Below are 23095 nucleotides of genomic sequence, written 5' to 3' on the forward strand. Positions count from 1 at the left end.
ACTTACAATAACTCTTAAAACACCAACTTTCTTGTGGAGACCACAGCAACTCTCCAGAACACTGCACACACCAATGTGTATAACATGCATAACTTGATGGGCTTAAGTGCCCAGCATAAAATTGAAATGATCTGCGTAAAATTGAAATAAATGCCCAGAAATCCTTCCATATAAAGCTTAGTAACACCATGAAAGCAGCAATCCTATCCTAAAAGTTAACTGGGAATCAATGAAGTACATAACAACAATAACATTTGATTTATATACCACCCTTCAGGTCAACTTAACGCCAACTCAGAGTGGTTTACAAAGTATGTTATTATAATTATCCTCACAACAATCACCCTGTGAGGTGGATGACTGAGTCAAAACAAGATACTTGTTTGCATACTTTGTTACTTAATTTTCAAGCCAGCTATCCAAATGTGACCACAAATAACACATCAGACTTGTGACTGGACTAACAGATATATATTTCAGTTGCAAAAAACAGGTTTGTGAGGTCCCCATTATAGATCAGGGTCAAGGTGCTGAAAAGGGGAAAATCAATTTTGCTGCTGTGCAATTTTCTCCTACCCCCCACCCCCACAGCCACTTGAAGACCTGGGGGAGGGGGGGCAGGAAGACAACCCTATATATATACTTTTCTGTTTCCTTCCAGGAACATAGTCATTTTTGAGGCAAGGAGCAAATGTCCTTTACCCCAGCACTTCAGCCATGATTCCTATCTTCCTGCCCCCAAAGGGTTTTTTTAGGGTAGCTATAATGCACATTGGGGGATCCAATCATAGACTTCCAATATCATGTGTGATTTGCCTATAAAACAAGGAAGATCTACAGATAAAACTTTGAGAAAAGAAGCTTGAATTTCTAAAACTGTATCTGATGCATTCATTCCACTGTCCTATATTCATTGCAAGGGTTTTACATAAGAACTAAATACAAAATACTAAGCCATCCTGTACATCTGCAGAACTTGCAATATACCTGAAAGTTTGCCTGCTTCAAAAATATGTTTTGCAGGTTCACAGAAATGCAGGAGCCCACCATTATTAATACATTGGTATAAGATGATCTAGAACATTGCATTCTTTTTTTAAAAAATGACTTCTTATAAGAGGGGAAAAGATTTCTCATTTGATAAATTTATTTAAAATTGGATTTCATTACAGTCTTATTTTAATGATTTTGTACAGACTTATCTATGTATCTACATAATCCATAGTTAGGGTTGCCAACCTCCAAGTGGCAGCAGGATATCTCCTGGAATTATAGCTGATCACCAGGCCACAGAGAGAAGTTCCCCTGGAGAAAATGGTTGCTGTGGCATTATACACCACTGAGGTCCTTCCTCTCCTCAAACTGCTCCCTCTCCAGGCTGCACCGCCAATATCTCCAGGAATTCCCAACCCAGAGCTGGCAACCCTAGTCCACCTTTCCCACTGAGACTCAAGGTAAATTACACATAGCGTAATTCAATATGATCAACAGATGAGACACTCAATAAACAGTACAATAGGGTATTGATTGCTTAAGTCTGAAAACAAGCAGAAATCTCATACAAAACTAAAACAATGTTGAAACATGGCATAAGCAATTTAACATGACATAATAAATATTACTTCAATTTTGCGGCACCTGCATTGGCTACCAATTAGTCTGCATCCATTTCAAGGTGCTGGTATTAACTTTTAAAGCCCTTTATGGTCTGGGACCCTGATGCCTAAGGGACCCTCTCTCCCATTATAGCCCCGTTGCCCCCTTCAGTCAGCTTCTCAGGGCACTTTGCAGGTCCCTGGCCCCAGGATGGCTCAGTTAGCTGTCATTAGGAGAAGGGCTTCCTCAGTTGTAGCCCCTACCCTATAGAGCGTACTCTCTGATGACACCCAAGATCAGCCAGACTTGCTGAGTTTCCGCAGGGCATATGCCCAACTGTTTAAGTTGGCCTTTGAAGGTTAACCAGTCAATTTTGGGTTGGTTCTAACAGCTGAGCAAGGTATTTTAATGTATTTTAAGATTTTGATTCAATTTTATTGTTATTACTTGTTCTTATTCTGTTTTTATCATTAAATGTTGTAAGGTGCATTGAGACCTTAGTGTTAGTGCCGACTTAAAAAAATTCAAATAAATAAACAAACAAACTGAACAACAGGAACAGCCGGTGCAGAATAACCTGTACACAGAATAGCTCAAAGTCCCTATTCATTTATCAAAGCACATCTTTGAACCACTTCCTTACAGCACAGCCATATTATCAGTGTATGAAAACCCTCCTAATTCAGTTTTGCATAGTTTGCCAAAAGTCAGGAGAGTGAGAGCCTTCCTGACCAATTCAGGCAGGAGATCCATACGGTGGGGGCCAGTAGGGGTGTGCACCCCCCCAAATCGGGAAATTCACATTTTTTTTACCAAATCTCAGAAAAAATTCAGAATCCCCCACATTCTAAATGCATTATCTAATTCGGTTTGGGTATTTCTAAAAACATTGGCTATTGTTTTCTATGGGAAAACCACTCTGGGAGGTATCCAGGGGACTGTGGGTGGCACTTTTCCAGCAAACTCCACCAAATTCTCAGGAGACCTACTAAAGAATCCCTAAGTTACAGGAAGATTGGACCCCGGGGACCAATTCGCTGAGCCCCTGAACAAGGTGCCCCGAGCGACTTCATTGTTTCATATGAGGAAAAAGTCAAAGATGACTCCCATTGCAGAAACACCCTGGGGCAAGGCTGGCAAGTCCAAGGAACACTCCCAAATGCAAGCTGAGCTCATCCCAGAGTTCAATAGAATGAAACTGAAGCACAGCAATAGAATTCCCCCTGAACCAAAGTGAAGGAAGGGGACCAGCACCACATCAGAGAATCACATCTATTCCACCCAAACCAAAAAGCAAGGGACACTGTTGCAACATAGCCCAACAGAAACAAACTGAAGCATCCCCCAGAATCCCCCAGAACAAAAGTGAAGCAAGATGTACAAAAGGAACTGTTTTACTAGGAACAAAAAACCTCTTATTTTTTCTCTTTATGAAATGGTGTACAAGGGACCACTCTCTGGTCACATGGAGGAATTACACTTTATATTACTGATATGATAATATTTTGCTACCCGTTATGTATTACCTAATTAAGTAAGTCTCTTCCATTCCATGTTAAGTCTTCAGGTTCTGCTTTTCATTGTACCCAGTAAAATTTTCAGTCACACCATTTTTTTCTGTCTCTAACTTAATATCAACTTGAAGAAAAGTTCTGGTGAACTTGAAAGATTGCTCATTATTTTGTGACTTTTTAGTTAACCATAATAAAGGTATCTATTGTTGCTGTTTGGATTTTTTAACAGGTCAAAATCTGCCTTTTTTACTTCATACAATAATTTTTGCTTCTTGTTAATGAACTGCAGTCCAAACAAATATACCATTTACTGCTTGTTTAACATGTCATGTTTAATACTGATGTTCTGTTCAGATTTCTGCTTCGTTTCCAATTTCTGCGAACCTTGCTTATTATATTATACAATCCTATTGATTGTATTGACTATGCAATCTGCCTTGTGAGAAAGATGGTCTATAAATTTTATTTATTTTATATATTTATTTAAAGCATTTATTAGCCACCTTTCCTCCAAAGGTGCTGAAGGCGACTTACAAAGTAAAATATCAACATAAAACAGAGTGAAAATCAAGAGTTAAATAATGATCATCAATCAGAAAGTGAAACTATCAAGAAAAATTAAGGCTGATATACTGCATAGTTTCTTAATTATACTACCTTGAGGGGAACTGGCTTTGAAGGGAGAATATTGTACTGTACAAAGGAGGTCTACAGTGTTTAGTTTACTGCAATTTTTTTTAAATGGACATCGTAAAACAAAATAAGGCATGTATACTTTTTAGGAAGGTCACGTAGAGTATATAAAATGTTTGGCCAGGATTGACAGAGGACCATGTGTGCGCACAAAGTACTTCTGTATGTGCATAGGGGCTGGATGATTTTTACTTCCAGAAGCAGCCACTTGAACTTGTGCCCTAGAGGTTCCCTCCCCTGTTTTGGTGCCTTTTGAGACAGTATGAGGGGCTACTACTGTAGGCAGCATGAAAGCCTCTGTATACAGAATCTGGCCCATGATTGGTATAAATTTAAGCAGGCTTGTCTGGCTTCTATATTGCTTTCTCAGATTATAAAGATGCCTCTCTAGCTTTTTTCTTTTTGATTATTTCAGATTTACATTGAGATCTACAGTGAGGAATGAACAGCCTAGGAGACTCTTTAGATGTGCTCTTCAACACTTCTCTCGAAAGTTCGGAGCAATGTGGCAAAGAGACCCATATGGAGAACATCCTTTTTGCTACTTTCTATCTTCTGGATTTCATTCTAGCCTTTGTTGGCAATGCTCTGGCTCTCTGGCTTTTTATCCGGGACCAGAAGTCAGACACCCCCGCCAACATTTTCCTGATGCATCTTGCTGTAGCCGACCTGTCTTTTGTGCTGGTCTTACCAACTCGGTTGGTATATCACTTTTCAGGCAATCACTGGCCTTTTGGAGAGATCCCATGCCGACTCACAGGCTTCCTTTTCTACCTCAACATGTATGCCAGCATCTACTTCCTTATGTGCATCAGTGTAGATCGTTTCCTAGCTATTGTGCACCCCGTAAAATCTATCAAACTCCGCAGGTCGCTCTATGCCCATTTGGCCTGTGCCTTCCTGTGGGTTATAGTAGCTGTGGCAATGGCACCTCTTTTGGTCAGCGTGCAGACTGCTGAGCTGAATAATACTACTGTCTGCCTGCAGCTCTACAGAGAAAAGGCATCACGCCATGCTCTTGTATCGCTAGCTGTAGCATTTACACTCCCCTTTTTTACCACAGTTACTTGCTACTTATTGATTATACGCAGCCTGAAGAGTGGGAATAGAGTTGAGAAACATCTCAAGGAAAAAGCCATCAAAATGATCATCATGGTTCTAATGATCTTCCTGATCTGCTTTGTGCCCTACCATATAAACCGCTACATTTATATCCTTAATTATGATGGTGTGAAGACTTCCTGTGAAATGCAACGGATCCTGGCACTTGGGAATCGCATTACATCCTGCCTCACCAGCCTAAATGGTGCCCTAGATCCAGTAATGTATTTCTTTGTAGCAGAAAAGTTCCGAGAAGCTTTATGTAGTTTATTTTGCAGCAAAAAAACTGCAAGGCTACCTTCAAGTTGTGATGGAAAAACAAATGACAGCTCCTTAAGTGCTAAATCTGAACTGTAAATATATATATAATTTTTTTTACACTTTCCTAATCATTATAGCGACATTCCCTAGCTAGTGGAGCAGTGTTTCTCCAATATCACAGCCAGAGTTTGTGCTTCACTCTTGAGAAATCAAGGAATAAAACCTAGAAATTTCACATAGCTGCCACTAGGAAGAGCTAATTCCCTGTGCAATTTAACCTATCAAAATCTAACCTGTATTACAGCACAGTAACTACACTACCAGCTGCCTGATCTTAATAAAGGGAACTGAGTAACTGGGGCTGGGGAAAGAAGCAAGTGCTTAATAACCAGAATTGTTCCTTGACTACACTAAAAGACAACTGAAGCAAACTCGGGTATCAGCTGAATTCCAAGAGGCCAAACATGAACAACTTCCATGCTGTGAATGCAGGAAATATTCTCCAATGAACTAAGAAAAGCCAGCAATCCCGCTCAAAACCAGGAAAATTTCATAAGGTGTTCTGTCTAGGAGCATCATGAAGATTGTGAATGGATTTTTATACAGCAATGCAAATATACAACTTTATAACAGTTTCAACAAAGAAGGAACATTTCCATTTGTTAGAGAGCAAATTGTCTCACTGTCCATCTTTTGACTATGCAGAACTCTGAACAGGTTATAAACACCACACTAGCACTTAATAATCTTTGACTGAGCCTTGTTTGTAGAGTACTGTTAACGAAAACAGGTTTAGAACAATGCCATGCAGATGTATTGTCGAAGGCTTTCACGGCCGGAGAACGATGGTTGTTGTGGGTTTTCCGGGCTGTATTGCCGTGGTCTTGGCATTGTAGTTCCTGACGTTTCGCCAGCAGCTGTGGCTGGCATCTTCAGAGGTGTAGCACCAAAAGATAGAGATCTCTCAGTGTCACTGTGACACTGAGAGATCTCTATCTTTTGGTGCTACACCTCTGAAGATGCCAGCCACAGCTGCTGGCGAAACGTCAGGAACTACAATGCCAAGACCACGGCAATACAGCCCGGAAAACCCACAACAACCAATGCCATGCAGCTTTATGTAGCTTATGTTTGAATGTATAGGGTTAATTAATCAAACAGGAGCTAAAAGATTTCTGGTAGCTTGCTACAAATCTCTATTCTAGTTCATTTTAATGGTAAATGATGCTACCCTTGTGGATGCAGTTGTGCCATTACTATCATACCCCATCTCCTATCATATCCTCCTAAGCTGCACAGGGATCCTCAACACTGAATAACTACTCCAGTTCATCTCCCTGCTGGGCTGTATAAGAAAGCGCTTCAATTGGCATTTGGCACTTCAAGTCTGTAATGTTACACACACTTTTCTATAGCTGTTCTATTTAGATCCACCTGAGGAAGAGACAACATCAACTCAAGTGAACCTTCCAAGAGATCAAATGCAGGAAAACCTGATGTTTGCTTTCGATTGCTGCATAAGGCATTAATTACTAGGTTGGGGTGGGTATGTCCTTTGAAGCATTTTTATTTCCTTTATCTTCATATTGTAAATCTTCTTTTATAAACATGTTTACATTTGTCAAATGGGTAAAAATGTTTCAATTCAAAAAGAAATTAGGTCTTGGTAAGCAATATTCTTCCTTTCAACTTGCTGTTATCAAGTATCCAGCTTAGAGATTCCATAGCATCCTCCTCCTATTATTCAGCACTTTGTCTAAAGGAATTTGCCCACAATTTTGATGGTGGTTTCCTATTCATTCTCCTAACTACCTGCATCCCACTATTTGTGATCTGTCAGTACCTCCCCTACCCCATTCCTTCTGTTCTACAATTGGCAACTAACAATCACTTTGAGTTTACAGCCATTTTGCTGTTCTTCTCTAAAGCCTCTTGGTATGTCACATACGAACTTCCATCATATGCAAAGACGATGAAAGTATGTTTTGGAAGAAATATTAAGTGACATAAAAGACAATGTGTTTGTGCCAGTGATTTCCAGATCTTCCTGTCAGCACACTCATATTTTTAAAAAATGTGGTTGCTGATCCCTTCCTTCATGTCATCCCTACAGTGTCTGAAACAGCCCTTGCATCTAAACAACATTGTACTGCAGTTTCAAATGGTATCACTCCATTCTTTATCACTCCACAAATTCTCTCATGTTCATGCCTTCTGCCCCCTCTTACCTGCCTGCATTCTTCACAAAGCCCAAATCAGCGAGAGCCACATCACAAATCTCACAGCGAAAGCATTCTGGATGCCAGTTATTGTTCATTGCCTTGATAACACGCCCAATGATGAACTCACCTTGGAATAGAAACATGACTTAAAGAGGCCATTTATTGGAGGAAAATCTTCTCATCAACATCCCTACAATCACTGCTGGAGGGCAATGCGCACGCGCTAGCGTTTGGACGCCTTGTCTCCACTCTCCCGAGGACATCCAAGTTAACAGCTTTAAAAGAATGTAAACTGCTGATTGAAACTGCTGAAACTGATTTATGAGACGTCTGGCACAACAAGAAGAAGCTTGGTGAAAAGAATAGGTGAGAGGATAACAGAACTTGTTTAGTTTTAAAAGGGAAGGGAGGACGAGCCGAGACAGATAACATGGCGGCTACTGTGAAAGGCTTATCAGAACAACTGGCACAATTTCAAGCACTAATGCTTGACTCCCAGACCAAAATACAAACTTCTTTAACTGAGCTAACAGCAGAAATGAGAAATTTGGGCTCAGAGGTTAAATTGGTGGCAGGCATTGCATCGGAAGCCAAGGCTCTTGCGCAACAGAACAAAGTGGAGATTGATTCATTGAAAAAACAATACGTAGACTTATCCGACCGTAATAGGAGGGGGAACATTATTTTCTTTGGTATTTCTGAAGAAATTAAAGCATGTGATTTAGAGCGGACCCTGGTGGGATGGTTATCACAACAGGAGCTGGAAATAGAAGAAGAAGATATTGAACGTGCCCACAGACTCCAAACAAGAAGAATGGGGGGGGAACCGCGCCCGGTGATAATGAAGCTTGTGAGGGAGAAGTTACAGCAGAGGATATTCAAAACACTCAAGAAAAATAAAGAGCTGACATTTAAAGGCAGAAGGGTTTATGTGAAGGAAGATTTTTGCAAAGAAACGCTTTATCAAAGGACTCAAATGAAACCTTTTGCACAGAAACTTAACCAAAGCAACATTAAATTCAGCTGGGCGTACCCAGCATCCCTGGTTATTTACCAAGAGGGGAGGAGGCTTTGTGCGAGGAACCCTGAAGAGGCACGGGACCTATTAGAAACTTTGGGAGTAAATGTGAGGAATACTGAGTCAATCCCGATGGATGAAACGCATCAACCTCGGCCACAGCAACCGGACTCTGAGGAAGGTCCATCTAACCGTCAGGACAAGAGGCCAAGACTGTCTCGAGACTGAGACATATTAAGGGAAGTATACAAACAAAATTATAATAGTATTAAAATGGTTATTAATATAACTCGGGGAGTGGAGGGTGCGCTTACCCCAGATGTGTAGAGAAGGGATGAGTACTCATCCCCAGCTCATGGCTCTACACAAGGGAAGGGGAGGGGGAGGGAGGGGGAAGGGAAGGGAAGTTGGGTATACAAAGGGGAATATCAAACTAAATATCGGGCCAGGGGAACAAAGGGAAGGTAAATCTGAGTTTGAAAATGGATAAAACGCTACAGGTGCTGACACTGAACGTCAATGGTCTGAGTTCGGATTTAAAAAGGTATAAACTTCTTAGATTTCTTAAACAACAGAATATAGATATAGCATGGCTCCAGGAAACACATAAATCAAAGAAAGATAAAAGACCTTTATTCAGAGACCCTAATTGGGGGATCTTGGCAGAGGCACGTGGATCATCAAAATCAAGAGGTGTGGCAATTCTGGCTCACAAGAGGAATGATATAAGAGTAATAGAAGTGATAAGAGATGCTGAAGGGAGGTTCATAATGGTTAAATGCCTGGTTGAAAATAGATTAACAACATTGATAAACATATATGCTCCAAATATGGGACAGAAATCCTTTTTATTAAAGGTATTAAAAAAAGTGCGTAGCTTCTCTGAAGGAGAGGTAATTTTGGCAGGAGATTTAAATAAGGATTTTAATAAAGATAACATAATTAATTGGAAACAATGGGATCTGACTGAAGTACACAAAGTTCTTAACCTAGTGCCCAAACCCACATATTTTTCAAGTAGACATAAAACCACCTCATGTTTAGACTATGTACTTATAAATAGAATGAGTACCTGGGAGGTAAAAAGAGTAACCACCCATCCAACATGGATTTCAGACCACGCCCCGGTAAGTGTAGAAATAATACTAATGCATAAACAAGTTAAAAGACCATGGAGATACAACAACATGATTATGGCTAGGGAGGAGGACAAGCGATATATTACGGATCAAATAAAGCTATACTTCAAAGAGAACAGAGGAACAGTGGAGACAAATACACTATGGGATGCGGCTAAGGCGGTAATTAGAGGGCAATGTATTATGAAAGAAAAGGAGATAAGGAAAAAATGGCATGCCGATAGGGAAGGGAAACTACAGGAATTAAGTAAGTTGCAAGAGGACCAAATAAAGAAATTTTGCCCCAATAGACATAAATTAATTAGGGAACTGCGGAAAAAACTGGATGTTCTTGACTCCATGGCATTATGGAAAAAGCAGGTTATGGTAAAAAACGAATACCAGAGAAATACACTTAATTCAGCCAAGAGATTAGCAAATTACCTGAGAAGGGAAAAGGAGAGACAAAGGGTGAGGAGTATTAAGATAAATAAAAAGGTGACACAGAATCCAGAGGAGATAAAAGGAGCATTTGAGAAATTTTATAAAAGTTTATATGAGGAAAAAGAGGTGAAGGAATTTGAGGAAGAGATAGGGACAGTGTTAACGGAAACTGAACGAAGGAGGCTTGAGGAGGATGTAAAGTGTCAAGAGATCGAGCAGGCGATAGGTAGCTTAAAGACAGGTAGATCTCCAGGGTTAGATGGTTTTTCAGCTGAATTTTATAGGGAAATGAAAGAGGTATTGATCCCTGAATTACAAGAAGTATTTAATAATATACTAAAAGGAGGAAAGGCCCCGGATACCTGGAGGAAAGCAGAAATAACGGTGATTTTGAAACCTAAGAGAGACCCCCAAGAAGTGGGTTCATATAGACCGATTAGCCTGCTGAATCAGGATTATAAACTCTTTGCCAAAATATTGGCAAATAGACTTAAGAATATTATTCGGAAAGTGATAAAAGAGGATCAATACGGTTTTATGGAGGGTAGAAACATTGCACACCCAATAAGAAATTTAATCAATGTCTTGTGTCATAGTAAATCTAGGAAACTGGCTTTATTAAAATTAGATGTTTATAAAGCTTTTGATACACTGTCATATCAATTTTTATGGACAGTTATGGCCAAATATGGAATTAGTCAATCAATTATACAAGTATTCCAGGAAATATATAGAGAAGGCACAGCGGTAGTTAGACTCAATGGGGAACATACCTCACAATTCTCAATTCAGAGAGGAGTTAGGCAAGGATGTCCGCTTTCCCCGTTCCTCTTCATAATGGCTATAGAACAACTAGCTCAACGCATTAGGAACTCTGGGAGGATAGAGGGATGTCAAATAGGTAAGGAAGAAATTAAATTAAACTTATTTGCAGATGACCTGATCATAGTTATATCTAATCCGAAAGAAGGAGTCAAAGAGACAAAAATTATATTAGAAGACTTTGAGTTAAACTCAGGATTAAAAGTTAATATGGCAAAATCAGAGATAATGTATATTAATGTGAGGATGGAAGAAAGGAAAGCGATACATAAATGGACAGGAATAGGTTTAGGGGTCAAGAAATTCAGATATTTAGGGATAGATATAGTTAAAAATGTTAATAAGATGGTAGAGAGGAATTATAATCGGACGTGGAACACAATATTGAAAGAAATGAGGAGGTGGGGCAAGAAGACATTAAGCATAACAGCTAGGATTAATATAGTGAAAATGTTCTGGACCCCAAAGTTATTATATTTATTTCAAACGATACCTTTAGAAATCAATAGACAAAAAATTAACAGTTGGAATGCGAGAATAAAAGAATGGGTCTTTGGCAGTAAAAAAAGTAGGGTTTCTAGATATTTCATATATGCTCATAGATCTGACATGGGATGGGGTGTCCCAGAACTGGGAAATTATTATGAAGCATTTCAAATAAAAACATTAATGGAAATAGGGGAGAGAAGTGAACAAAAATGGGTTAGAATCGAGAATGAGGCAAATAAAGGGGTTGGAAGATTTGGAGTATTTACAGGAGGAAAGTTTAAATACAGTATGTTAGAACCGGGACCGAGAAAAACAGCATTAATGATTTGGAGGAAATGGCAACCGAAATGGTTAAAGGGAGTATCTAAACAAGTATTATTAGAGGCATTGGATGAGGAGGAGGAAGATGAGAAGTGGTGGAGATTACTTAAACAGAAAGGGTACACTAGATTGCAAGATATACTATGTGGGCAGTCACTTAAACCATTACAAACATTACATGATGAAATAGGAAGGCAATATTGGTTGAAGCTAATAGGTTTACATAATAGACTTAAAAAGATAATCGAAAATAGGACTCTGACGGTGGGGGAACCAATGGAGGAGTTATTAAAGGTGATGATAAACACAAAAAGAGGATTAGCAGGCAAGATATATAGAAGGATGATGTCTGATAAAGATCGGACAAGAACCCTCCTTCAGGGGAAGTGGAGCGTAGAAATTAGTCTAGCGGATAGAAGGGTTGACAGAATTATAAAAGGTATACAGGAGATAAAAGTGCATAAATTCAGAGAGCTGGAATTGAAATTCTACACGAAGTGGTATAGAACCCCGGCTATATTAGCTAATATGTTCTCAAGACTAAGTTCAAACTGTTGGCACTGCAGAAACGGGAAAGGATGGTACTCCCATATGTGGTGGGAGTGTGCAGAAGTTAAAGCTTTTTGGGAGAAGGTAACAGAGCAACTTTATAAGTTCTTCGCAATAAGACCAAAGATAGACCCAGAATTGATGTTAGGTAGTACTTTAGGTCATAAAGATATCAGAAAAGAAGGACAGGACTTATTTAAAGCAATGGTGCTAGCCGGTAAAGCAGTAATAGCATTTGGTTGGAAAGACAAAACTAAGTGGACGGAACTAAACTGGCAGGATTATTTATTTGAATACATTCAATCAGACATTATAGCCATAATTAATCAGGATGAGTCATGGGAATTAAGAATAGGAAAGATTAAGGAAAAATGGCATTTATATTTAAAATGGGTCATGGAGGGTCAACAACGGGACGTTCGGTGGAAGCTCCTAAGCTTGTGCCCCTGGCTAGAAAGGATGAGTAGCTAAAGGGAGGGCGGGAGGGATAAGGGTATGGGAATAAAAAAAAAAAAGAAAAAGAAAAGGAAAAAAATAAAAAAAAGAAAAAAAACCTAACAAAAGGAGGTGCTAGAATATCCACCTCTTTTTTTTGTTGTATTTTGCACTGAACATACAGCCTAGTGAAGATTTCTAGAGGACTCAAAAGCTTACTCACAATTTTGTGATATTTGGTTTGTGCTAATAAAAGTGACTATCATTTCATTGTATGGGACTTTAACAAAAAGAGTAAATGATATCAGGTGAAGTTCTTCACTGTTAGGAAATGGCTGAATATTTTAAGTGACTTCTGTTTTAGAAGAACTGCTTCATTTAGATCTGTAATTCAAAATTGTTTTTTTTAATTACTTTATAGCAAACATGGGTAAAGGGATCCTCCATCCAGAGTGGAAAAAATTCAGTGCCAATGACTGGCATGCTACTCAGCAAGATGGAAAGAGCATGCTTTTATCTGGCTGGCTGGCTGCAAGGAAAGAGAAAACCTGAGGAGGAAGAGGAGAATTCACCCAACTTTGTGACATGTTGCATGTAGTATTTCACTTATAGTGATAGTGTATGGCCTATGGGCTGTTAAATTTGAATAAACTGAAACTAAACTGCAAAAAAAAAAAAAAGGAATATTTTCTTTTAATATTCCATTTATCTATTTGTTAAATCTACCTTCAGATGTAATGTGGAACATTTTCTCTTGTTGTTATGGCTATAATACTATTGTTAATGTTAATTTGCTTAATACTAATAAAAATATTTAAAAAAAAAAAAAAAAAAAAACATCCCTACAATCATCAACAATCACACTATTTATGGAACACCTATAATGTTCACAACATTTTGCGATTACCTTGCTCAGTCTCAAAACCACCATGCAATTGATGTTATCACCATTTTATATATGACAAACTCAGGCTGTGAGTATGCCTTGCCTTAGGTAATTCAGGCAATTCAGGTTTGCCAAATTCAAGATCAACTTTAGTTCCAATGAACCACAAACTGTTTCTTAATAGATTTTGAATCTCAGGAACCATGATTTAGAAGCACAAGGTTGAATATGCAGTGTAACCAATTCTATTTCTTCATTACATTTTTCTAGTCTCATCCAGGGGCCTGAAGAAATAATTATCACCAATCCCACCCCACTTCATCTCATCACAAAAAGAGAACACATAACTATTTACTATCAGGGGCCTTACCACATTCTCCACAGCAGGGTGCAAAGAGCATCTGGAAGTCATGCTCACAATACTTTCTTCCTTCAAACTGTAAAACAAATGTAGGAAAACATATTTATTTCATTTATGTTATTTATAGTCTGCCTTTCTCACTAGGACTCAAGGCAGATTACACAGAGTAAGTCAATACAATCAACTGGACACCATATCCAGTAAACAATACAACAGGATTTGTACTGTAGAAATCTGGAACCAACCAGAAGTCTGAAATTAGAACTGAAGCAAAGCATAAGTATTAATGGTTGTTGTGGGTTTTCCGGGCTGTATTGCCGTGGTCTTGGCATTGTAGTTCCTGACGTTTCGCCAGCAGCTGTGGCTGGCATCTTCAGAGGTGTAGCACCAAAAGACAGAGATCTCTCAGTGTCACCGTGTGGAAAAGATGTAGGTCATTTGTATCTACTCAGGAGGGGTGGGGTTGAGCTGAGTCATCCTGTAAGAGTTTCCCAGGGTGTGGAATGCTAATGGCGGGAGGCTTCACTGCATCCTGAGAAGGTTCTTTTGCACACTATGACACTGACACTGAGAGATCTCTGTCTTTTGGTGCTACACCTCTGAAGATGCCAGCCACAGCTGCTGGAGAAACGTCAGGAACTACAATGCCAAGACCACGGCAATACAGCCCGGAAAACCCACAACAACCATCGTTCTCCGGCCGTGAAAGCCTTCGACAATACATCATAAGTATTAACATCACAATGCAAAAATTACATAGCAAGATCCTACTCACAGCAACAGATAGTATGAGCTATACAATATATCCTTACAAAATGTCCAATATTAAACTACATTGCTGTATAATATATACAGGTGCAATGTGAAACAATTCTTACCTATACATGAGAGCCTCATATGACACTTATCTTTGGCAACCTGTATTTCAGTTTTTTTCCCAGTTCTTGCGGTTTTTACTGTTGTTTTATATTATGCATGTTACTTTATCCATGCATCTTCCTTCAGAAACTTTAAGCTTAGGAAACATAATGGGCAAGTAATCCTAACAGAACTTTGAGTGCATCAGTTTGTTTCAGTACCATTATGCCTTATCCTATGAGCAACTTGTACACTGATGCTTGGCTTGCATCACTCTCTAATCTGAAAAATATTGGCTGATCTCTTTAGAGTGTCAAGAATTTGTTTCAATGCATAGGAGATAGGTTAGATCATGACCTAAAGTCTGTTTCTGACCTACATTTCCCTGAAATCAATGATGTTAAAGCAAGTTAAGACTTTGGCTATTTTTTCTATATGGCTTTTATTATTAAACTGTTCTGTTCACTTGTTTAGGAAAGCAGTGCCTGAAGAATTCAGGCCAATCAGAAGTTCCATACAAAACAATTCATTTGTCATCACAGGACAAGGTCTGTGGAGGAAAATGCCAAGTAATCTTACACAGTATTACAAGTATATAGGTCTTACTTGATGGGAATCTTACCTCATAAAAGAGTCCATCGGGAAACTGACGGAAGCACTGAGCACAGACAAAGCAGTTTTCATGATACAGCTCCCCGTTGCTGTTCACAATTCGCTCCGTGGGATCAAACCGAGAATGACAGCGCTCACAAACAGCATTTGCAAGGGCATCTGACATGTTACTAGGAATCAAAACAAAAGCATCACCACAATTATAAACACTATCCCAGTCAAACTAAATAATCAGTTTCCATTTTCATTTCCTTGTGGATATTCGACAAAATAAAGAAAACTTCTTTCTCACATTTATTTTTTGTTAATTCAATTTACATACTAAAATCCATATAGTTATATAAATATGACAGGAAGGAAAAGAGAGGCAAAAGGTAAATAATTGTGTGGTTTGTTTTATGACTTAGGCAAATAATGTGCATGTTGTTTTCACGAAAATATGAGCATTTCTTATATTAAAAGCCCTAATTTGGATAGTCCAGGTGAGCCTGATCTCATAAGATCTCAGAAGCTAAGCAGGGTTGGCCTTGGTTAGTAATTGGATGGGAGACCTCCAGTGAAGACGAGCGTTGCAGAGGCAGGCAATGGCAAGTCACCTCTGTTAGTCTCTTGCCATCAAAACTCTACTAGGAGTCACCACAAGTCAGCAATGACTTGACAGTACTCTCCACTACCACCACTTATATTACAATGACAGCTTTCAATAGGTTTCTGAATACATGGTAAATTTTGATAACTAAATCATATTTGAGCCCTTGTTTATAGATTTATTTATACTCTGGCACAGTACCAGATGTTAATTATACAAGGCAGGGAAGTTTTGATTCCCCTCCCAAAACAGCAGCTTTGAGCCCCTTCTCTCCCAAAATAGCAACTTTTGCAGCAAAAATCAAACCACAAAAATTCAGCACAACACAATGTGTGACAGAACTAGTGGCATTACTTAATTACATTAAGATGTAATTAACTATTGCCTGCTTTTGCAGTATAACAACTTTAAATACTTAGCAAAATTAGGAATATACAGTTGTTTTCCTGAACTCCTGCACAACAGCTTAAAAAAAATGAACTGCACCAGCCCATAGTTAGTGGCTACCAGGGGAAGATATTCTTGTAATCTACTATTTTCATTCAATAGATTGCATCACATAAACTAGGACTTATAAATACAAATAGGCTACAAACGATATTGTTAATCAACAAAACTTTTGCAAATCAAAATTCACAAGGAATTCACTCCTCAGCTCAGAGATGTCCCTGATGATTTTCTTCCCACATACATGAACTAGTGAACAGTCAATTCTTACCCCCCCTTTTCAAAAGCAAAGCTATACCTACGGACATAAGTAGCTATACAAAAGACGTATGGATAGTATTGGATACAATATTTTCAGAGTTGTGCATCCACATCAGACTTCATGAGAAACACACGAATATGAAAACCAATGCTACAAAAGGTAGTGTGAACACAACTCAAGATCCGATGTTAGGATCCCAGAGCTAGTACAACTGATGCCATCACACTGACCCCAGGCCAAAAGAGTGCTTCTTCTACACTTCCCCAAGACCTATACCTAAGGTTGCCAGCCTCCAGGTAGTGGCTGGAGATCTCCTGGAATCACAACAGGTCTCCAGGCCACAGAGATCAGTTCACCTGGAGAAAATGGCTACTTTGGGGGGTGGACTATATGGAATTATGCCATGCCAAGGTCCTTTCCCTCTCCAAACCCCACTTTCTCCAGGTTTCTCCAGGTTTCACCTCCCAGATCTCCAGGAATTTCCCAACTTGGAGCTGGCAACCCTACCTATACCTTTAACCTTGGCATAGCTATGTCACACAAACGCACTTATTCTACTATAGCAGGTACAGAGAGAGGTGCAGAGAGGATGCAGGAAAAAACTGATTTATTTACCTCCTGCTACTGAGTGCCAAACACTCTGTATAATCTTTCATGACAAAAGTGTCACAAACTCGTACAGATTACAAGGTAGAAAGTTTCATGATATGAATTGTATTTATGGTACAAGTATTGAAGGACTGCTTATTTTAAGATCTGCAGAACTACTGGGCCTTGACAGAGAGTAGGATCCTATAATGAGTCAAAAAAGTCTGGTGAAGGCAGACCTTTCCTGCGTTCTCCTTCCCCTGGCATTTCCCCCAAATGCAGAACCCTCATAAACAAAATGCATCATTGCATTGCGGGGCTGCCGCACGGAAGGTGAACTGGGCAAAACAGGACTCCGCTTGCTGGAGGAGGCTTCTCATTCATACAAGAGAGAGATGGGAGATAATTTTAGCCAATTCCCTTTCTGACTGCAGTCTCCTATTCAGTGGAGCATTTTGTTTAAATTACATGTGGGGGGGGGGGCTTCTGGCAGGAGAAAATGGGGAAAGGGCTACTTATGTTTGCTCTTTTCAAGTTACCAGATAATTCAACCAGAGAAATTACTTCCACTTAGAGTCAAATTATCTGCTTCTTTGTGGGATCATATTTTTGAATGCGGTTCCTTTTGACCTCAGAAACATTTCTGGATTCTAGCTGGTTGTAAATGCATTCATTCTACCCATCTACCCACACACAACCGGCTAAAAATGTCAAATATGAAAAAATTACCATATTTAACACCAAAGTAACAGCAGAGTTTCATAATTTTTAATCATATGTTACAAAAGCCCAACTATCCAAGAAATCCTATCAGATGAAAAAAAAAATTATTAAGGCAGAGTTATATAAATTAACATTAATTCTTAATAATACAACAATGTTTTAAATCCTGAGAAAGATACATAAAATAACTCTTTTGATACAGATAAGTAAATCTGGGGACCTTTCAACCATACATACTTGCTCACTATGCTGGTTCATTTATTGAACTTTGAATGTCAACAATTTTTTGTATTAGAAGTAATAATCTTGTTATTTATATGATCATGCATCTCAAGACAAAAGACAGGCACCAAGATCCCATGTTTTAATCATACATTACTGACTGTTGGTTCAGTCTCAGATTCATTTTGAATTTGTACAGAACAGAGCAGACAAATTTAACACTTAAAGGAGTTCTGTGGTTAATAATTTATTAAGATCAACGTGACAAAAACTATTATATCTAGTCCTTAACTGTAACTTTTTGTTTGCTAAACTTGATATTCCAGACGTTCAAATGTGCTTTTTTGTTCCATATTTTTGACTTTCGTAGCTTGGCTTCGCTTCCTTTCCTATCATTGTAGACCACATTATAATTGTTCCTGTTCTATTCAATGCTTATTTCCTTCCTCAAATTCTAACAAAGCCAATAAGCATAAGAACCAGTCATCATCCTCATGCAATTTCCAGGTCAAAACACACAGAGAAAACCAGCATTTAAAATCTAAATGCCTTCAAAAAAGAAAAATATTCAACAGTTGACGGAACACTGATAAAGCTGAGTAGACATTTCTTGGCAGAGTTCCAAAGAAATGGCGCCACTCTCCCTTGTACCTGTTCACTATATTTCAGATGATGGAGGTGTGCAGAGGATGTCTGAAGATGGCTACATAGCCTATATTTGTTTGCCAAGGAATTGTAGAAGATTCTGGAGTGTAGTATACAATGAACTCTCAATTTGTCTGGAAAGCCAGCCAGGATTATTGGCCCTAACTGTCACCCCATGTGTTTGAGAATGTACAAACTCCTCAGGCGATTCCTTTGAACCTAATTTAAAAACCTCTGCTCTGCACCTTCCACTTTACCTGTCATTTTTCCTTTCCAAACCCCGGTGTGCTTTTAAATTCATTTACCAAACAGCATGCAAGCTGCTTTAAAATCTTGTTTAGAGCTTACACAACAAAATGTAAGGCAAGCAGTTTGTTTGTTTAATCTAAAAAGGATATGACTATTTTCCCTTTTAACAATGCTGTGAAGAACAAGCAAGCAATAACTTACTAAGAAAACTATGCATATTACATATGCATAGAGTCTCCACTAGTCAGTTCTAGATGCTAACTAAAATTTAGGCAGGATATTAACAAGACTATGATGACTTAAAGTACCAGATTTTTTGTTGTGTTTACAACTCCATACTAGTATTCAGTTCAGCATAATTAATGATAACAATTTCCATGATTGTTTTCCTGCTATTGTGCAGAAATTAAAAGGAAACTTTTTTTCTTCACAGAGTAGAAATTAAAACAGTTGTTTCCGTCTGCCCAGGTTTCTTTACTTCCTGCTTCAAAAGAAGATAAAGGAAACTTGCTATTAATCCTTGATCTTGAATCTGCTATCCAAATGACCTACCCAAATATCCCAGCTCCCCTCTCTTTCCCATCACTCCATAGCGACCCCGTGCCACTCAGACGATCCTGCCGGCGTTGATAAAGTTTAGAAGATGTCAGTCCCCGAAGTCTCACGCCAGCCATGGACCTTATTACCTCTGGAAAGACAACTATATGAGGATAATTGAAGAGCTATGCACAAATAATATCAAGTTCCAAAGACTTTCTTTCAAAGAACTGTACTTTTCAGAAACACAAATTATAATGGTCCACCTTTCTCATGCAGAATTTTCTGCTCCCTAGTTGTTTAAAACATATTCACTAATTTCTTTGCTGGATCCTATTATTAATAATAATGCAAATTTGCCAATTTTCAAGACATTTGAAGAAGAACTAAATGTCAGCATCTTATTCTTTAGATAACTAAGCTCATTCACTAAAGTAGCAAAAACAGTGAATTTAAGAGGCCATCTCTAAAAAAAAGACTAAACACCTATACCAATAGATTATAGCCGTATAAACAACAACCACAACACTGCAGGCAGAAACAGGCTCTTCTGTGTCAGTCTTCTTCCACCAATTCCACCATAATCCTGTACTACCTACTATTCTATATGTCACTTAGGCAAAAAGTGCTAAAAAAACAGGCGGATGTCTGGCTTTCAAGCTCACTCCAATCTGCAAAAGTCACATACTGTCACAGCAGAATCTGAATAAAGAAACATACTTTACATTCTATTTCCTACTACATTCACGCTGGCACAGCACAAGGGTTACAGGCTCAAACTGTCCTTTTACACAGCTCCAACTCCACACCCACTCTAGAATGAGGATCACATTACAGGAGTTGAGTCAGACTTTTTTACATTGTTGAGGAATTCATATTTCCCTTGCCCTTTCCCCTCCCCTTTCTCTACAGCTTTGTTACAATTTAATGTCATGATATACACAAATAGAATTTTAGTTTCAATAAGTGCACAGAACGTACAGGAGGAAGGCTTTCCAAGCATCCCAAGTTAGGCACCGTGTAATCTAGAAATTATCAGAAATTTCAATTCCAACATTACAATCCCAAAGAAAGGTATACTGTAGAAGGCAGGTGGGTGTCAAAGGGAGACTCATATGATCTTTTAGTTCCGCCTTCTCAGAATGCAAAGGCAGGAAGAAGCCCAAAACACTGTGAAAGAACAGAATATTGTGAAATGTGTTTCGTGCTCCATTGTTCCTTCCTACTGCTTTAACTCTGAAGGGAACAGCTTCCATTCTCCATCCAAAACGTTAGGGGCCTCTTCCCATCAAGCAGGCACACAAACACACAGGCAGCTTCCTACACATAAGCATACCTTCCTCAGGGCCTGCTACCAGTTCACATCTTGCCCATGTACGATCAGGGCCATAGGCAATGATGGGGCATGAACATAATTGCAATGTACTCTAGGTTATTTTAAACTCTGGATTTCCCCCCTCACTTTAAACTCACTTAAGAGGCATATAGTGAACAACAGATAAATAAAAGTGCCATCTTGGAATACACGGTCATATTTCCAGTGCCTCTGTAATAAAACTTTCAGTACCCCTTTAAAAACATATTTACAAGCTATGGAAATTGAGCCCATCAAAATCTTAAGAAGAATATGCCAACCAATATGGAAAACAAAGCAATGGCTCACAGACTGGAAACATTCAATCTACATTCCTTAAAAGAAGACATAAAAGATTGCAGCAACCATTAGACGACTGCATTAATGTCCCACACATAAACAAAGTGATGCTCAAAATTTTACACCAAAGACTCTTACAATATATGGAACAAGAAATGCAAAGTGTTCAAGCTGGATTCAGAAAAAGAAGAGGCACCAGAGATCAAATTGCAAGCGTTACTAGAGTGTACCAGATAATTTCAGAAGAAAATCAGTTTGTGTTTTATAGATTACAGCAAAGTCTTTGACTATGTGGATCATGAAAATCAATGGATGGTGTTAAAAGAAATGGGTGAACCACAATATCTGATTGTTTTGATGCACAACTTGTACTCTGGACAAGAGGCTACCAATAAGATCAGACATGGGGAAACAGAATGATTTCCAATTCACAAAAGTGTCAGACAAGGATGTATATTATCTACCTATCTGTTCAACCTTTATGTAAAACATATCATAAGGAAAGATGGATTAGATTTATATGAAAGTGGAGTGAAAATTGGTGGAAAGAACATTAACAATTTGAGATATGCAGATGACACCACATTACCAGCAGAAAATAGTGAAGACTTCAAAAGACTAATGATAAAAGTTAAAGGAGAAAGTATCAAAGCAGGGTTACAGCTGAACATCAAGAAGACAAAAGTACTGAGGAACTTCACAATCTTAAGTTGACAACAAAGACATTTAAATTTTTAAAGACTTTCTATTCCTTGAATCAATTATCAACCAAAGAAATAAGAAGGGGACTGAGACTTGGAAGGGCAGCCATGAAAGAACTAGAATAGATTCTAAAAGATAAGCAAGAATCAAGATCATTCATACTATGATATTCCCTATTATTATGTATGAATGTGAAAGTTGGCCAGTGAAGAAAATTGGAAGAAAATTGATTAATTCAAGATGTAGTATTAGAGAAGAGTTTTACGGATACCATGGTCCACCAAAACAACAACTAAGCCTGAATTCTCCCTAGAAACTAAAATGACAAACTTAAGGCTATCATACTTTAGTCACATCATGATGAGAAGTCAAGACTCACTGGAAAAGACAATAATGCTATGATGTTCATGGCAATAGGAAAAGAGGAAGACCCAACATGAGATGGATTGACTCAATAAAGGAAATGGCAGCCTTCTTTGCAAGACCTGAGCAAGGATGTCAATGATGAATGAGAGGGCATTTGGGGGTCATTACTTCATAAGGTAGCCATAAGTTGGAAGCGACTTGATGGCACACGTTACTCCCCACTGGGGACTCAAAGCAGTTTACAAAAAATATAATTTAGACAACTGAACACAATATACAACACAACTCCAACATCCTGGGCTGGTCCTGGATCAGTCATGTTCACAGGCAGCTCTTTGGCTCATGACAAAAGGCTCTGACCATTCCAGTTTCAAATGCCTGTAACAAGGAACGAAACAGCTGATCCACTCACTTGCTGGCAGAGACATTCCTCTCCCCTGTTCTACAATTACCTTTCTTACCTTTGCTTTAGTAAGGGTGGTTTAAAGGGAAAGGAGGATAACGAGAGATGCAGAGAGAGACTAGCAGAATGATGAATCAGAAGAAAAGGTGGAGAAATGCTGAGAACCCAGTAAGTGGAGGTAACTCCCTACCTCTTTTCTGGGGAACAGAGACCTCTGACAGTACTGAAAGAAGATAACGGGTGTTATGGTATATAACGTTTTAAAACATTCTTTTAAAGTGAGGCATTCAGAGAAACCTATGGATACTCTGGTGCAGTGAGAAAGGAGAGAGCATGCTGCAGGGCACAAATAGAAAAATACAACCGAGTTAAAATTGCATCCAAAATGCTTTTTCTGTGATTAATGTA

At 38.7% G+C, this 23095-nt stretch overlaps 2 protein-coding genes across 3 annotated transcripts in view; one reads left to right on the forward strand and one right to left on the reverse strand.

Moving 5' to 3' along the window:
• LIMS2 (LIM zinc finger domain containing 2) overlaps positions 1-23095 on the reverse strand; it is a 33081-nt gene that overhangs the window by 8387 nt on the left and 1599 nt on the right. Inside the window, exons 2-5 of one of the 2 annotated variants that reach the window (XM_054982438.1) lie at positions 19578-19713; positions 15311-15470; positions 13840-13906; positions 7394-7514 (exon numbers count right to left, since the gene is read on the reverse strand). In XM_054982438.1, coding sequence (XP_054838413.1) covers positions 7394-7514; positions 13840-13906; positions 15311-15470; positions 19578-19699 — 470 coding nt within the window. In that variant the 5' untranslated portion in view covers positions 19700-19713. The remainder of the gene's footprint in view (positions 1-7393; positions 7515-13839; positions 13907-15310; positions 15471-19577; positions 19714-23095) is intronic. The other variant, XM_054982439.1, reaches the window with a different exon arrangement.
• GPR17 (G protein-coupled receptor 17) lies at positions 4235-5261 on the forward strand. The gene has a single exon (XM_054982440.1). The coding sequence runs from the start codon at positions 4245-4247 to the stop codon at positions 5259-5261; it is 1017 nt and encodes a 338-aa protein (XP_054838415.1). The 5' UTR covers positions 4235-4244.

The sequence above is a fragment of the Eublepharis macularius genome, chromosome 6 (genome assembly GCF_028583425.1).
Source record: "Eublepharis macularius isolate TG4126 chromosome 6, MPM_Emac_v1.0, whole genome shotgun sequence".
In the NCBI taxonomy this organism is placed as follows: Eukaryota; Metazoa; Chordata; class Lepidosauria; order Squamata; family Eublepharidae; genus Eublepharis; species Eublepharis macularius.

Coding starts and splice junctions, on each gene's coding strand:
- GPR17 (XM_054982440.1), top strand. CDS start 4,245: ATGAACAGCCTAGGAGACTCTTTAGATGTGCTCTTCAACACTTCTCTC.